General features: G+C 42.9%; 1 protein-coding gene across 2 annotated transcripts in view; it reads left to right on the top strand.

Annotated features, from left to right (window-relative positions):
* Positions 1-17126, top strand: part of TBC1D8 (TBC1 domain family member 8) — a 50322-nt gene that overhangs the window by 26495 nt on the left and 6701 nt on the right. For both annotated transcript variants that reach the window (XM_065630610.1, XM_065630600.1), the window contains exons 6-14: positions 6011-6218; positions 7396-7590; positions 8048-8230; positions 8638-8788; positions 9750-9964; positions 10800-10917; positions 15736-16021; positions 16528-16657; positions 16950-17048. In XM_065630610.1, coding sequence (XP_065486682.1) covers positions 6011-6218; positions 7396-7590; positions 8048-8230; positions 8638-8788; positions 9750-9964; positions 10800-10917; positions 15736-16021; positions 16528-16657; positions 16950-17048 — 1585 coding nt within the window. The remainder of the gene's footprint in view (positions 1-6010; positions 6219-7395; positions 7591-8047; positions 8231-8637; positions 8789-9749; positions 9965-10799; positions 10918-15735; positions 16022-16527; positions 16658-16949; positions 17049-17126) is intronic.

Here is a 17126-nt window from a genome sequence, read left to right as displayed (position 1 = left end):
TGGATGTTTTTAACATTGTAAGCTTTTAGCCCAAGAAATGTAGGATACGTACTTCGACTAATGTAGGATATGGCTTTGAGTCATAGGTTGTATCTAAGCCCCTTCTCTGCTTTACCATTCCACCCTACTGCTTTTGCACTGAAAAGTTAGATGCACAAAGCAAGGAAAGTAAATCCAGAGGAGATGTAACAAAAAACTGTGGGGAGTTATTTTCAGCATCTACTGATTTTTTTTTTTTTTTTTTTTTTTTTAAATTTTAACTCATCGTTGTCACTTCCCAAAAGAGTCTTTGAATCAGGGACACTAACTGAATGGAAAACTACAAAGCAACTAAAATTACAGTTGCAAAGAGAAATGTAAGCTTAGCAATATGCTATAATAAAGAGATTCTCAGGGTATCAACCTGTATGTACCTTGTGGCATTTTTGAAAAGTAGTATGTCTATTAGCAAACAAGCAACAGAAACCATCCCACACACTCAGTTTTTTTTCCTCGCCTTCCCTCCAACTTAAAAAAAAAAAAAAAAAAAAAAAAGGAGGTGGGCGGAGGAGAAGTAAGGATAAAAATATATTTACTGGATAGTTCCTTGGCAAGAAGTTCTCTAACCTGTGCTGATACTGATGTGCTGGAACTTGAGATGGCAGAAAGGAAAACATGGAAACATGGAAGATGCCCAAATCCAATTTCCTTTTCACTAATTAAGTAGTGGTTGGATAAGTTGCTGTTTCTAGTGCCCTTTGTCACACTTCAGCAACCACTTTGATGTAACATGATTAAGCAAGACTGTAGTTTAAATAGTGGATAAACTGGTTTTTAATGCTAACATGAGCTTTTTTGGTGTGTCAAGTTTTTGTTCCTGATTTTTTTCCTGAAGCCTTTGTAGTACTACAAGAACAACTATTTTTCTCTCAACATTTTTTAGTTAATAATTGTCTTTGCTAATTCCTGTGCATGATTTGGAGGCAAATAGTAGTGCGTCAAAATGAAGGCAGCAATCCACACATCATTAAAACTATTCCAGCTGTATCAAATAATTAAGTTGCTGCAGATTCCTTTTGTTTGTTAGGCTTTCTTTTGCAAGAAGCTCATCTCAGTATCTTTATTTTAAAAAAAATGCATTCTTAATGCCATCATGGCCTGTATATTCTCCATTCTGAAAACCAGAAACCTTTGCTGCTGTTCCTGAGGCTCTTAGGGGATCATCCTGCTGAGCAGCGAAGGGATGGGACTCAGAGAGGCTGCAGGATTAGTCCCTCAGTCTGTGACACAAATTATGTTATGGCCAGAGTCAAACAAGTTAATGTACAAGTTTCCATGCTGCTTAATGAGAGGATAAGGCTTGGAACTATGGGTTATGAAGGAATTAATGGCAATTAAGTTAATTGCCGTAAAGAGCAAAAGAAAGCTGAGGTGTTTGCTAACTGCAAATGCCATTTCTTGCAGATATTTTCATGTGCCGTACAACTGTGCTGGAACATAGGGCAGCTGTTTTTCATTTTTAATAAGAAGGTAGCTAAAATCTCTGGTATAGGTTTCTTGTGCTTCTTATTTCCATCTCTTTCAGGATGCAAGAACATCCGTTGCATTCCTCAAACATAACGAGGAAATTGGCCAGAGCAGAACCCACAATTTAAAAGCTTTAGCGCTGGTGTCAGTAAAGTTTCAAACGTAGGATGTGTTTCTGCAGGCTTTAACCACCTCGGTTTATTTTCTTTGTGTCTAACTGTGACTTGCCAATGAGGGTGGGTTTGCTTCATATGAAGGCAAAGAAGGTTTTTAACACCGATCTAAGCTGAACAGAAATGGTTTGAAGTTTCTTGAATCGTAAATGTCACTTCAGCCCACATTAATTCCTTCAGAGAGGGAATCCGAGAATGCCATAAACCTTCAGCTACAAGGAGGATGTGACTAGGAACAGCCTTCTTTTATTTCGTCTGCTTGGTGAAAGGCAGGGTTTGGATTATCTCCACGTGTCATTCATGACAGATGATTGCCTAACATGTCTTAAGGATTTCCAGTAGTGGAAATATCAGGATCCATACCGGTACTTCACTGACCTGTCATTGAAAAGTCTTTCTGAAGCCTAACTTGAATCTTCTGTGCTGTGTTTTAAGTCTGTTACTTCTTGTCCTGCCCAGTACTATTGAAGAGATCAGATGTTCTTTCTCTAGAGCAACTATTTGTGTATTTGGAGGTTGGTATGCATCTCCTCACCTCCACTGCCCTAGTTCAGCCAGGTTTTTCTTATTGGCCCTGATTTTAGCCCTTCTGGCTGCTCTTCTCTGGACATCTGTGGTAGGCCTGGGGTGGTGAGATACAGGATCGCCCTTGATGGTCAGCTGGTGCTGACCAGGGCAGGAACAATATGATGATCTCTGCGGCAGCTCCGGGACTGCTGTGCTTCATCTTGGTGCAGCTTCTGCAGCCCGGCGTGGTGCTCCTCTTATTCCTGTGAGCCTGAAGCTCTTGGCTGATGTTCGGCTTGTGGTCCCTTGTAGGGCTTAATAGCGACAATCTCTGATCCGTCATGCAGGTGGCTGATGAAGAGGTTGAACCTGTCCATGACAGACCCCCATGGAGGTCCTCTCGATACAGCCTTCCACTTTACCGGGGAGCCTTTGAGGGCTGCTTTTTGGGGTACCCTTTTTCAGCTGCCTTGGTACAACAGTTTTTCCCTTTGATCCAGTTTTATTAGTTCCACGTCAGGCAATATCAAGACTTGCATGAAGTCCGGCTAAAGATATGCATTGCACCTCCTCCATCTACAAGTCCAGTGTTCCTGCTATGTAAGGGAACGATGTTCAGTTTACATGTGTCCTGACAAGTCTTTGTTGGCTCTTCTCAGATAACTTCTTCCAGCTTGCTTACAAGAAGCCTTTCTTGCCACACAAATTCAGCAGTTCTTCCAATAAGCAAGACTTACATTGTTGCATGTGTTATTTCCAAAATCTGTAACTGTGGACTCGGAAGAGCAAGAAGAGTCTAGTAATCCATGTCTAAAAGCAAGATGTCAACTAGTCCATTTAGATGTTAGGCAGCAAGTGACTCAGCAGAGCTAAAATTTTGCCAAGTTCTGTTAGTTTTAAAGCAGAGAAAAACATTTGACGGCGAGGACACACATTATAGTGTCCTGATTCTTTTAGGCATTCTGCTAGTTTTGTGTGTTATTTCCTTTAATTTAAAATTCTTGGAAGGTAACGTAGGGGTCACGCACAAGGAGTTATCGCAGTTGAGACTTGCCGTTCACTTTGAAGTGCCGGAGTTGGAGGCAGTCCAGGATCCCGAAACGTGCAGGTCGGGAACTGTGCTTGGAAAGAATTGCTGAGTTTTCTGAAAAGTAGGGAACAAGGCAATTGCATCTTCTCGCCTTTTATTCTTCCGATGCACGTGTAAATACTCAATAAACATTTTTACATAACGATACGATTCCTTCTTTTTCTTAGGTAGAGCTCGGTACGCTGCATTTGCTTAAAAACCAAACCACCATGGAAATTGTTAAGTTAGAGGAGAAAATTACAAACACATTGGGCCGCAGGTAGAAAGTTTGCATTTCTGTTTGGCGGTGGAGGTTTTGTGAAACTCAAAATGGGAGCTGTGGGTCCTGGTGATGTGGGCCAGTCGCTGCGTCTTTGTTGTGTCATGTTTAAACAATTGCCTGTCTTGTTTCAGGAGCTAATTTTGTTCGTGGGGTTTTTTTGGAGTTACAGGGTTTGGGTTTTTTTAACGAGCTCTAATTTTGTTTGACTGCATTTACAAAGGGAAGCAATTGCTTTAAGCCCTAGCGTTTGCCTCCCTGACAGGAAATATTTTCACGGTGTGCCACTTTCTAATAAAACCTCTTATTCGAGCACACGGTGGTAGGTGCTGACAGCATTTCATCCGTGTGCTACCATTTTTGTTTCTGGGATCCCTCCCACCAGCAGTCTGGCCCCTGTTTTGGGACTGGTCCCCGGGGCAGCCCTGGCTGCGGGATGGTCTCTGTGGTGGCCCTGTGTGACCCGTGAGTCACAGGGGACAGGCAGTTCCAGGGATGTTGGGGTTGGCAGCCTTTCCCTGGAGTGGGGTGAGGGGGCTGGACGCAGTGCTCGGTGAATTTACGTAGTTTCAGATACGGGAAATGTCATTCTTCAGCTTAAAAACGTGTGGCTTCTTGTCTGAATAGGCCCCGCACCTGGAGCCTGCAGCCCAAAGAGATGGTGCAAAATCCCGAAAACTCAGAAACTGCAGATTTTGGAGCATTAGAAACAGTCAGCTCTTAAATAACAGACAATCTATGCCTCAACAGAGGTCCCCCTGTTCTATATGATGCCTCTTTTCACATAAAGGTATAGAAATTTTAACAGCTGAGTAGATTCAGGGAGGGTCTTACCTTCGCAGCACAATAGCAGGAGAGCACAGCTCTACCCGGACCCGACTGCAGATGCTATCAGCAGCATTCATCTGTGCTGTGCAGAAATGGAAAATATTTTACTGGTGAGTTAACTAGGAAGGCATATCCTGATCCAGCTTTGTCACAATAGCAGATCGCTGCGGGCACTTATCAGAGTTGCTCTCGCTGTGGAATTTTAACTCGGGAGCAACCTTTTTGTCTTCCTTCACAAAGAGGGTTTCTCTTTGTTCTTTGTGAAAAAAACCAAAACAAAACAGGAGACAATTTGTCTGTTTTCCTTGGATAATCTTATTAAGGAAGATAATGCTTGAGAAGGAAACAGCAGCGCAATGCTGGTCGAGTGCATTCTGTCTTTTCTGTTGGTCGCAGATACAGATCCTCCCTTCTCAGGTCTCGCTTTGTTCTCGATTGTCTTCCTCCCTGTTTCACATGGCTTTAGTTTTCCCCGCAATTGATTTACTTACTGAAGCAGCAGCTTCATGTGTCTCAACTTATTTTTAAACAGCAGGGCTGGGGGAGGGTGTCTGCAGAAGAGGAGGGTGAAGGAAGGAGCGGAGAGGGGACTTACAGCACCAAGGTACCACTCCCTGTTATGCTTCAGCCCACGCATTAAATTTCTTTCAATGGAACAAAGTCAAGCTATTTTTTTTTTCCCTAAGGTGAATCATGTTTGGAAAAATTTACTTATAGTAAAGAAAATGATGGAATTTAAGCTCTAATGTTTCTGGAACTGCTGGCGGTGAGCTAACAGCCATGGCCTGTTTATAATGTAATTGCATAGCTCTTGAAATTGCTGCAGACTTCTTCATAAAAAAGGAGAAAAAAAATCCCCAAAGCCAAGTCTGTATAACCATAGCTCGGTAATGAAAGCTTCATTTATGTAAATTTCTTCTCTCCACATAAATGTGGATGGATGACTGGAAGGAAGCCAAGTCCAAACTGAAGGTATCAGGTGCTGTTATTCCCAACCGAGTCTGTAAGTGACCTGACACTGTTCTGCGTTTTGCGACTGTTCTGAGGGCTCTCAGAGGCTGATACCTCTGCAAGTCAAGGATGTGATGATGTAAATGCCACCATCATTAGCTCTTCTATTACTGACCACTTCAGACGTGCTCACTGAGCAAATGCGTCACTTTTGGGTGCAGGTGCAAATCCCTGAGGTGATGTTGGTAATGCCACTGGGAAGGGAAACAAGGAACATAAAGCTAATCTCCCATTGCTCAATGTATGTTCATCAGATGAAAGATTTAGTTGTCTCCTGGGCATTGAAAACTGTAACTCTTTCAAGCTGGAAAGTGGTACAGCAGCCACAGAAAATACATGGCTAAATAATAATTAAAAAAACCCACAACAAACCAGTTGATTTAAATTAATATCCTTTCCTAGTTACTACAGTAGTTGCTTTTGACCTTATTATTAAACAAGCAAGTGTTGCTAGTGATTCTTTTTTGTATTTCAAAGCCAGTCTTTAATCGATGTGTTCACATAGGCAACGAAGATTGCTGTGCACAGTGCTTCAACTCTATATCCCTCACTCTTGGTGATGCTAACAAGAAAATGAACCTTGCACTGGATGTCCTTCTGGGATCTTGTGATTTGATCTCACTGCTTTCTTTTAAGGGATCTTGAAGCCAGAGCGCAGAATGAATTCTTTCGGGCCTTCTTCAGATTGCCCAGGAAGGAGAAACTGCATGAAGTTGTAGACTGTTCTCTCTGGACGCCGTTTAGTCGCTGTCACACAGCGGGAAGGATGTATACTTCAGACAGCTATATCTGTTTTGCCAGCAAAGAGAACGGCTGCTGCAATGTTATCATCCCACTTAGAGAGGTAGAGTTGTTTGTTTCATTTCAGGTCTCTTATCTGCCTTTTTGTGCCGTAAGCATCCACTGTTGACTTATCTGCGAACTATCGTTTGATGAAAAAGCGTAGGATGCCTGTGTGGGTCATGCCTATGGAATAGTTGTGAAGCTCATTCTGGGACTCATTAGGGCATAACCTCCTAAAAATACGTATGGGTAACTCAACTTGATCCTCAGAGTGAAGTATAGACAGGTAATGCAGCGGGATGGAGCACCACAAAAGCAGAGCCTGCTCAGTCCAAGACTCGGTCAGTGTCCCCCTCCCAGCTCCACAAATGCAGACGTCCAGCTTGATGTTGATGGAGACTTCAGCCTGGACTCTTCTAGCACTATAAAAGCATCCTTGGCTGGGGTCGACAATTAGAAGTGTTGAAGCTCTCCCTCCACAGATGAACTCTAGCAAACCTGTGGAGACTTTGCAGACTTGTTGGGCAGAGAGAAAAAGGGGACATTCTGGAGGCGGTGACGAGCTGCCATATTTCCATGAAATCAGAGACTTATTTAAATGGAACGCAGGATGCTTGGGAAGGTGGTGGGAGTAGAAGAGGAGAAGGAAGCTGTCAGCAAACACCTGCCTGATCTGCTGTGGATACAAGACTATTATGATCTTTTAATTATAGCTTTCCTTTTATCCTTGACTAATAACAGAGTAACATTGAACTATCCTAACTGTAGAAACTTACCTTCCACTGTTACAGAAATAGAAAACAATAAGGGAACAGTGTTATATACTAAATCAGAAACAACAAAACAACTGTTTTCCCCTGTCCTCAGGAGTGTGAAAGTAAATTACCTCCTCCATTCCCCAGAATTTGATCAAGTTGATCCTCTTCTCAATCTTGTTTTTATCATCAATCTCTTATCTTTCCCCTCAGTCTGTTCACCTGAAGTGGGTGGCAAAGTCATTAAAATGAAAAAAAAAAGGCAGCTGAGATACTTTTTGGTGCCTGGTTTGGGCTTCTAAAGAGACCATAAACTTTGGGCAACAGGATGTATCTGATCAAGGAAAGCCAATATGAATAGCCATGTTTAAAGCATGTGTGTAAATGAACGTCATGTTTGTACATTTTGGTACATGTAGGATATTTGAAGATGTTTCTGTGGATGTGGTGCATAATATGTTTTCTGTGATGTTTCTGGAAAAGGTAATCAGTATAGAGAAGATGGAGGACACAAGCCTTCTCCCTAATCCCATCATCGTTAGCATAAGGAGCAAGACGGCCTTTCAGTTCATTGAGCTGAAGGACCGAGATACTTTGGTGGAGAACCTCCTTCAGAGGCTAAAACAAGTGAACGCCAGCAACCCAGTGCACTGTAACAACTTGCAAAATAAGAACCAGGTACTGAACTTCTGGGGTTTTTTGGATTATGAGTTCACTGGTCCATTGGCTGCAGACTCCCCTTCCTTGGAGCTACTCAACTAGACACAACCCCCAGCAACCTGGTCTGAGGGGCCCTGCTTTGAGCAGGGGATTGAAAAAGATGGTCCCCTTCAACCTAAATTGTTCTCTAATTTTGTTTATCAAATCCTAACCAAAGTAGAAGATTGTTTGGTAGCTTGTCATGAAGGACACTAAGAATTTACTAACAACTTATGTTGTAAAGTAACAACCCTTTTTCTAACATACCAGTGAATGATAATTCGAATAAAGTCTTGTGTAAAGCCTTTCCCACTGAAAAGTGTGAAACATTTTGATGGAAAAGACAAAGGCTAACCCAGCTCTGTGTCTTTAAGACAGTTAAGGACATAGTTCTTGGCCTCTTCTCAGTCATTACTACTTGGATTCTGCGTTACAGAACACTCCTGCCTTTGGACCCACATGTGTGCTGAGGGACGGTGAGCCTGCGTGTCCGGGAACAGAGGCTTCACAAAGCAAGGAGAGAAGTGAATGCAGAAAGGAAAACAGTTATTTGCTCAATGCAGAAGGACTAAGGTCGGATTTCCATCAGTCAGGATCAGTGGGCCTTGATTTTGGAAAGGTATGTCAAATTTGGGAAGAGTTGTAAGAAGGTTTTTTTCTCTTAAAAAAACCTGGGATGGCATTCAAACAGATCCTCATTTATAGAAAAATGAACTCTGTATTGGCTACAGAAGTTATATATGGGATAGTGTCATTTCTGTTGGCTTGGATTTTTTTCTTGCCCCTTTCCCGCGTTTCTTTTTCATTAGTATTTGTAATTTTTCTCCCTGTCTGATCAGCTCTGCTCTTCCCTATGTGGTTAATTGTATGTGCAAAATGGGGAAAGCTGTAGTCCTTAGAGCAGACTTTCCATATCCGTTGGTAATGCACATACCTTGCAGAATTTCTGCTATGTAAAATGTTTCTCTTTACCAGTTCTCAGATGCACATGATTTGTTCTTTTAAAAGATATCTTCTTCTTCCCAGTCTAGAGAGCAAATCAAAGAGAGTCTGTGGGATGACCATTTTGTAGAATATGGCAGAACTGTGTGCATGTTTCGCACAGAGAAGATCAGAAAACTTGTTGCTATGGGAATCCCTGAATCCTTAAGAGGCAAACTCTGGCTGCTCTTCTCAGGTGGGCACACTTAGAAATGTTGGCTGTAGGCATCATCTGATTGTGAACATGGCAAAACATTTAGGCAAGAGGACAATTAAATGTCATTTATGTGGAGCTTACGATAGTTCTTATAGAAGAGAGATGATCAGCTACTGAACTAATAAGTGCAAGAAAGTACCTAGGTAGATCTGTAAAAATTTTATCTCTGGCTAATATGACAATGGCACGCAGAAGAATCAAAATAACATCTGCTTCATCTGTGTAATTTTAAATTAATGTCATGTTTTCACAAAATAATGTTTGTCTTCAAGCAACAATTAGATTTAACCCTAGACAAATCAAATTATTGCAAAATAATGACATCTTAAAGTCAGCAGTCCTGCTCCTACTTCTTGTTGAATGTTGGCAGGAGTAATAGAAACTGGAGATGGAAAAAACAACTCATTTCATCCACAGATCTGGCAGAGCCAGAATGTGCCTACAATATGATCTCAAGTTTAGGCCTTAATCCAGTATATGACATGTTCAAACATTTGTAAAACCATTCCTTCACGTGGAGTTTGCCCTCCTTGGAGGGCATCAACAATGCTGAGTACATTTCTTCCAGGACTACTTTCTGCTGCTCAATGTCAGTATTAAGGTGTTTTGAATGGTGCTGCACCATATATGTTTTGCTGATATTTATTTTGTTTTCAAGACACTTACTCTGCCAGGACTTTATTTCTTCTAGGTCTGGAGATTTCACCAAATTCAGAGACCCTGGGGAAAACCATCTTGCTTACATCCTTTCGAGCAGTAATACTCACAACATTTAAGTTTAGCATCATCCTAATCCACTGAGCAACATGGTCTAGTAGATGATGTCCCTGCTCATTGCCGGGGGTTGGACTAGATGAGCTTTGAAGGTCCCTTCCAGCCCAAACTATTCCATGATTCCATGATTCTATGATTTGTCTTTCTCCCTTCCTGCTGCCTTTAGACGCCGTGACGGATCTCACCTCGCATCCCGGTTACTACGTGCACTTGGTGGAGGCGTCAATGGGCAAGTCCTGTATGGCGACGGAGGAGATCGAGCGTGACCTCCACCGCTCGCTGCCCGAACACCCTGCTTTCCAGAGTGAGACAGGGATCGCTGCCCTGAGAAGGGTGCTCACGGCGTATGCCCACAGGAACCCCAAAATTGGATACTGCCAGGTGGGAAACTCCCAGCGGGATAACAGTCACTGCTTTTTTCCCCCTCTTCCTGCTATCTCAGTTTTATCATTCTCTTGGGAGTGTTTTTAACAGTGGTTTTGATAAATAATGTCTTTTTACTTAAGAAAAATACCTAATTTTAGATATTAAATGTAATTTACTCTGGAAAACAAGTGCATAGGCTGGTGCTCTGGCTTAACAAAAGTCTTCCCTCAGCATTTTGCAAATTGCCTTTAAAGGAGGGGAAAAAAATGTTTCTGATGTTCTGTTTGTGTGAAAGTGCATTTCTTACCCAATACTTGGAGATAGTTTGAAGTAAACTGGCCTGCACAGATGAGGTTCATGTAGAGCACTGGGACAGAGGTTTAATGAACGAGAGTTCTCCTTTCTGCCAAAATTGATGACAAATTATGAAGTACTTTACCCAGCTGGCCAGCTAAACTTTACCTTCTGTGCAGCTCCCTGAATTCTGATTAACATCAGATCTGTTCCAGATCCCTTGTCTTCTTTTGAAATACAAATACGGGGAGAGGGGGAACACAGCCCCAAAACATCTCGCATTATCAGTTACCTACTTTGTACCTGGGCAAATCCAGTACTGTGCTTTTCTCTGTTGTTTCCTATTGCTCTTAGGAAAAGCGGTATACATAAGCTTGAAAAACTTGTTATGCCTTTGGGTTGCAATTACGCATTCACCGTCGATTACTCTTGCTATTATTTTTTTGGTTGTTTACATCATGTTAGGCTACTTTCTTTAAAAATAGACATAATTTAGCTTTTGTCAGTAGGATTTGCTGTCACTAAAAAATGCCGTTTTCTTCTTTGCCCTTGTAAGTCTATGAATATTTTGACCTCGGTGTTGCTGTTGTATGCCAAAGAGGAAGAAGCCTTTTGGCTGCTGGTTGCCGTGTGTGAGCGAATGCTGCCGGATTACTTCAACCACCGAGTGATAGGTGAGCTTATGCCCCTCTTCTTGCTAACTGGGAAGGGGCAGCCAAATGGCACTGGGGTGAGTAAGATGCTCTCAGGTCCCTCCTGACGGGTGAGGTGGTCTGTCAACTTGGGCGGTGTGCAGGGACAGCAGCGGTGGCTGCTCGTGTTCCAGCTGGGGTTGGTTTTGTTTTCATAGAATCATAGAATAGTTTGGGTTGGAAGGGACCTTCAAAGGCCATCTAGACCAACCCCCTACAATGAGCAGGGACATCTGCAACTAGATCAGGTTGCTCAGAGCCCCGTCCAGCCTGGCCTGGAATGTCTCCAGGGATGGGGCATCGACCACCTCTCCGGGCAACCTGGGCCAGTGTTTCACCACTCTCACTGTAAAAAATTTCTTCCTCATGTCTGGCCTGAATCTCCCCTCATTTAGTTTAAAGCCACTACCCCTTGTCCTGTTGCAACCGGTTTGAAGGGTTTGAACTGCAAGAGCTATAGATATATGCTCAGCTTTTACATTTTTTTTCTCCCTGTTGGTCAGAAGGCGGTGACACTTTTGCCTGTTAGGTAAAAATAGAAGAGCTTGTGTGTCTTGGTTAGGAGCGTTCAGTATTAGAGACCTGAGCTGTTTGAGATGGACCCAGGAAAGATCTTCTATGGTAGCGATTTCTGATATGACATGTCTGCATTGCCTGGAGTAATACAGGCTTGCATCTAAACTGGCTCTTTGTAATGAGGGCGGATACAAAACCCTCTGAATGTGACATGCAACTTTAAGAAATAAGCCAGTCCCTTGTACTGAATGTGCTATGTCTCCTGTTCTTTGCAATGCAACTATTTTTAAGTCTGTTGTGCAAAAACCTGCCTAGTGCACAGAAAGAGAGGGGCTGAGCTGCTTGGCGCAGTAAGTGCAGGTATGCATGCAAGAAAGAGTTTTTGTTCTTTGCAGTCACTTTACTTCCTCTCACAGAAATCTTTGATAGCTTTTCCCTCTTTAATGCTAACCTTGCTCTTTTGCTATAGTGTCTGCTGTTACACCATCGCTGTACCAAAGGGAGGGATCACGGACACTTGTGAGGAGGTGGGGACAGGAGGAAATCCCTGGTGGTAGTGGTTCTGGGAGGCAGAAATGGTGTGGGCACTTCTCGTGCTGCCTGGGGAGCCGGAGGAGAGGTCAGAGGAGATTGCCAGTCTTTTACCTGGAGGGTGGGATTGTCACACCTCCCTGACACTGTGCTGCTGCACAGTTACAGTCTTGTCACTGAACTAGCAGGTAGGCTAAATTAAAGCAGACTTTTTCTGAAGTTAGCCGGATGCTTAGGATGTTTTGTGGTGCTTTCAATACTGTTGGTATTTTCAGCTAATCGATTGGGCGCTGTAACTGTCCCACTTGTCAGAACTTTGGTTCTTGTCTCCAAACCTGACTTTAAGCTGCCATCTCAATGGCTTACTCCACATTTGTCTGTCTCCTTCCTTGATTAAAAAAGAAACACAGCTTTATGTGTCCTTGTGCATTTCCAGATATCGTCAGCCTAGGGGCCTGCTTTGAATGACTCATAACTTTGGTGCTTAGTGGGTTATTGCCCTTAAGCAGCATTCTTCACACCCAAATAAACTTAAATGGTCCCACATAGACAGCCATATCACTGTCCTGAGTTGTACGTTTGGGTTGCTGTCTTGCCCGTCACCCGCCGTGGCTACAGCCTATATATTAAGTGCTGGTAGTCTTGGTTGTCCTGTCTCTCTGTTTTCCTGTCCTTTGTATCCAGAGGAGCAGTACCACGGGCAAGTAGTACGTGAAGGGTACTGCCTGCTTCACTGCTGTGCAGAGAGCCAGCGGCTTCAGCTCAGAAGTGCCCTTACTCCTCATAGCCAAATGGCAGCACTGTAGTTTTGCAGCATGGATGCTTCACTGAGCAGTTACTTCCGTGGCTTTTTTTACCCCAGACCTTTTCGTGGCCAAATCGGTGCTGCTGATCTTGTCCACCCTGCCCCTCCTCTGGTTCCTGTTGCTTGAGTTAGTGTTCTTGGCTTCACATTCCAGCTGACCTTCTTTTTTGATTTGCAGATGGGTCTTGTCTAAACTTTGTATTGTTTCTTCCTGCATAATACTTCCAACACCCAACTCTTCCTCTTTGTCCACACTGCCAACACTGCTGTCCAGGTTTTGATCTCCCTCTAACTTTGATCTGTGACCTTGGTACCCGTCCATCACTGTGCTTTTCCTCTTCGGTGTCAGACAGTAATCTCTGCAGTCAAAGCAGCTACTGAATTGATGACTTTGAGTATTCCAGGCCTTCCTAGCTCCCTCTTCTCTTGGGCCTTTTCTTTATGAGATTCAGAATATTTAAAAAAAAAATATTTTCAATTTTTGCTTTCAAAACTTAGGCAATTCAGTCCTACTCAACCTTTTTACTTTTATCACATGACCACATCCCTCCGCCAGCCTTGCCAGCTGTGACCACTCTGTCTTTTAACAAGCTTTTACATCATTTCACTGCTTGCAAATGGGAAAAGCCTGCAGGCAGGGTTGGCACTCGGTCTCTCCTCCTTCAGGAGCTCTCTGCATCCTTCTCCCTTCTGCAATGCATTGAGGAAATTATAAGCAGACAGCTGCAAGATAGAAACAAGTCATACTTGGGCCAAGATTGGTGACAAGGGTCGTGCGTATCCTATTCTCACGTTACTGTGACTTTTCCATCCTCTCCGTAAACAGACAGGCCATCTCACCCCACTTTATCTGATAGACTGTCATCATCTGGAGGGTGTTGGTTTCTTCTCCCAAGTAACGAGCGACAGGACAAGGGGAAGTGGCCTCAAGTTATACCAAGGGAGGTTTAGATTGGGTATTAGGAAAAAAATTCTTCCCGGGAAGGGTTGTTGGGCATTGGAACAGGCTGCCCAGGGAAGTGGTCGAGTCACCATCCCTGGAGGGGTTTAAAAAAGGCATAGATGAGATCCTTAGGGACATGGTTTCGTGGTGGATTTGGCAGTGTTAGGTTAACGGTTGGACTTGATGATCTTAAAGGTCTTTTTCAACTGAAATGATTCTATTATTATAATTCTTGAAACAGTGAAAACCTCACTTCATTTTTCTGACTTGCATTTTCAGTCTTGGAGATGTAATTTAGTTTGTGTCTTGGGTCATCATTTTTTAAACAGATACTCTGGTATTTTCCTACCTCTTCATGGTTTCATGCTATAATACATTAGAGGTTCAATGGCTCAGATATCATGGTTTCTAGGAGCCTATGGAAAAGGTGGGCATAATAGTCACTTTGAATACACATGCTTGACTTTTTGACTTGACTACAATGTCAACAGTTAATTATAATATAATATGATCTTCTGCAAAAGATCTGGGTGGCATCACCCATTTCTTTTAAACCTCTGCTTTTGCCGGTCTCTCCTGTGCTGCCTCAGAGCCTGGAACGATCTTTTCATATGTGTCTGCTTGTCTGTCTCTGGCTTCCTCCAAATACCCCTAAACCTGGCTTTGTTTTTTTGGTCTATGTTAACTATGGCTAGTAAATTGTTTGTATTAAGCTTGTTAAACAAACAAACAAGAACCTGCCCTGTGTTGAGTAATCCCAGTCTGTTTTCTCCTCTGCTTTCTTTACCCTTTTTATTTATGACCATCTGACGTGAGAAGGCTATTTCTTCAAAGCAAAGCACTGTGCTTCATGTGTTTCTCTGAAGTTCTTTATATGTCCCTGAGCATTTATTTTTGATTTGTGGTGCTGTAATGTTTGTTCAGCCACCAGCAGATACTCTTTGTGGCTTGATGTGAAAAGTTCTAAGACAGAGAAATGTCAAAGCTGGGTGTTTTTTTATGATTTGGATGCAAAGCCAAAAGATGCTGGCTCTCTGCCACAAGTTGTCCAGGTTTTTTTCTGCTTTGGGTCAACAGAAGTTTTGAGTGCTAAGGGTATATATGTCTCAGGAATTTCAGAGCAATTAAACTTGTCTCCTAATATTAGCAGAATATGAGACTGTGGCAAAGAAATGAAATAACTTGAAAGGAAAGACAAAATAATTGAAAAGCTAACTGCGTTTTGGATTCAGGAACATTTTAAACTTCTGGTGACTTTGGTTAGAGCCCCTGTGGCAGATCTGGTTTGTAGACACAGACCACGTCAGTGATAAGAAACTTGATTCTACAATAGCTGCTGACACAGCAGGACTGAGCTGGTGGCTGAAACAGCCCGAATCTGCTCCTTTTGGAAAGACTGGTTGGGACAGTTAGGAAAGCTTATATCTGGTCATTGCAGAGATCTTTTGTTCTTAAAATACATATATATGTGCGTGTAAGTATATATTTATATATGCACAGAGATTTTTGTGTAAATATTTTTCTTCCGGCTTAGTGTGTGCAGCCATGTCTGGATTTTTATCTTCTATTTTCATAGAATGAAAGCTCTACTGCCCACTTGCTTGAGTGCATACACAGGAGGGAAATAGTACTGTCTTATGTTCATTGCATAGATCCCAAGTCAAACAGTAAAAGGCTTTAAGATTGCTTTTGCTAGCATTAATTATTATGTGCTCTTTTAGATGAAAACAACAGCTGCTGCTATTACTGTTGCATTGCACCCTGAAGGCACTTAGGAGAATCAACACGGTCTTTTTGCAGAAAGTTATAAGGATTGTGGATATAAGGGTTGGGGCTGAGATCACAGCAGGAAGATAATGGAATTTTTCTTTGTAGGTGTGTGCATATCTTGACAGTTGAAATTTTAAGAAAGTCCTGTGGTTAATAGTTGATAGCAATCATTAGCTTTAAAGAATATGTTTTGCTGTGTCAGTCCTGGCTAATAGTGTTTCTTTATGGCTTGCAGGTGCTCAGGTAGACCAGTCGGTGTTCGAAGAGCTCATAAAAGAGCAACTTCCAGAGCTGGCTGAACATATGAAAGATCTGACAACCTTAGCGTCCATCTCGCTTTCATGGTTCCTTACCCTTTTCCTTAGCATCATGCCTCTGGAAAGCGCTGTTAATGTTGTGGACTGCTTCTTCTATGACGGGATCAAAGCCATTTTCCAGCTGGGCTTGGCCATCCTGGAAGCCAACGCCGTGGATCTGTGCAACAGCAAGGACGATGGGCAGGCCCTGATGATCCTGAGCAGGTACGGCCACCCAGGAGCGCTCCTGCTATCACAGGCCATTCTGCTGTAAACCAAAGGAATTTGGGTGCCGCTGTGACATCGATGGGACGCTGCAGGCACCAGCGGGACCCTCCGTGTTACCTTTGCTGCTTTTGCGGTGTCTGCCTTAAACAATGGGCTTTGTACAGGGGACGAGTAGACGTCCTGTGAAATTTCCTGGCCGTGCCGAGACATGCATGGACTGCGTCAATGTGCAATATTTACTGCTGCTCTTCGTGCCTTCCCTAGAGTGACGGGCTTCCTGCTCCAAACTTCAAGGAGACAGAAGTTTTCTTCCTTGGGCAGCGTTTAGTCATTTGGCTGGCTTGCTGTTCCTTGGATGAGTAATCATGAAGGCATTTTTGAGCAGCATAGCAGCCTGAAAAACAATTTATTTCCAAGTCTGAGCCGTAAGACTTGTTTGCTTATTTATATTGAGAAGAGCACAGTGCAGAGTAACCTGTGTTGCTTTTGTTTCTTCCCTTCAGGTTTTTAGAGCATGTCAAAAATGAGGAAAGCCCTCTGCCACCTATTGGTAATCACCATGCGTTCTTCAGCGACGACCAGGACGCCTCTCCAGTGACTGAAATAGCTAACCTGATTCATGACTCCTATGAGGTAAAATATTGCTCAGCATCTACTGGTCAGTTAAGTTGGAATTTTGCAAAAGGTGAAATTCAACATGGATGTTTTGAAAGCTAATACACATCTTTACAGATTCTTTGAATAATTGCTCAAATGCACAATGCTAGGTGTAGTATAAATACCTGCGCCGACAGATCAGTTAGAGGCTGGGTATGCTTTTTCTTCAAGGACTCACAACACTTTGGAAGTTGTATTTCCAGTAAACGAGAAATACAAATATCACAAAATACTATAAAAATAATAAACTTCTGTTCCTCCCTTGCAGAAGTTTGGAGACCACTCTGTGGCGCAGATAGAGCACATGCGCTACAAACACCGAATCCGTGTCCTGCAGAGCCACGAAGACACGACCAAGCAAAATGTGGTGAGTAGGGCACTGTTTCACCATGAGTAGAATATTGTTTCGACTGAAGCAGTTTAACATCTCCTCTCTCCCCCAGCA

The sequence above is a fragment of the Caloenas nicobarica genome, chromosome 1 (genome assembly GCF_036013445.1).
Source record: "Caloenas nicobarica isolate bCalNic1 chromosome 1, bCalNic1.hap1, whole genome shotgun sequence".
NCBI classification, from domain to species: domain Eukaryota; kingdom Metazoa; phylum Chordata; class Aves; order Columbiformes; family Columbidae; genus Caloenas; species Caloenas nicobarica.
The sequence above is the reverse complement of the archived record's forward strand: the minus strand, read 5'-3'. Positions and strand labels throughout refer to the sequence as shown.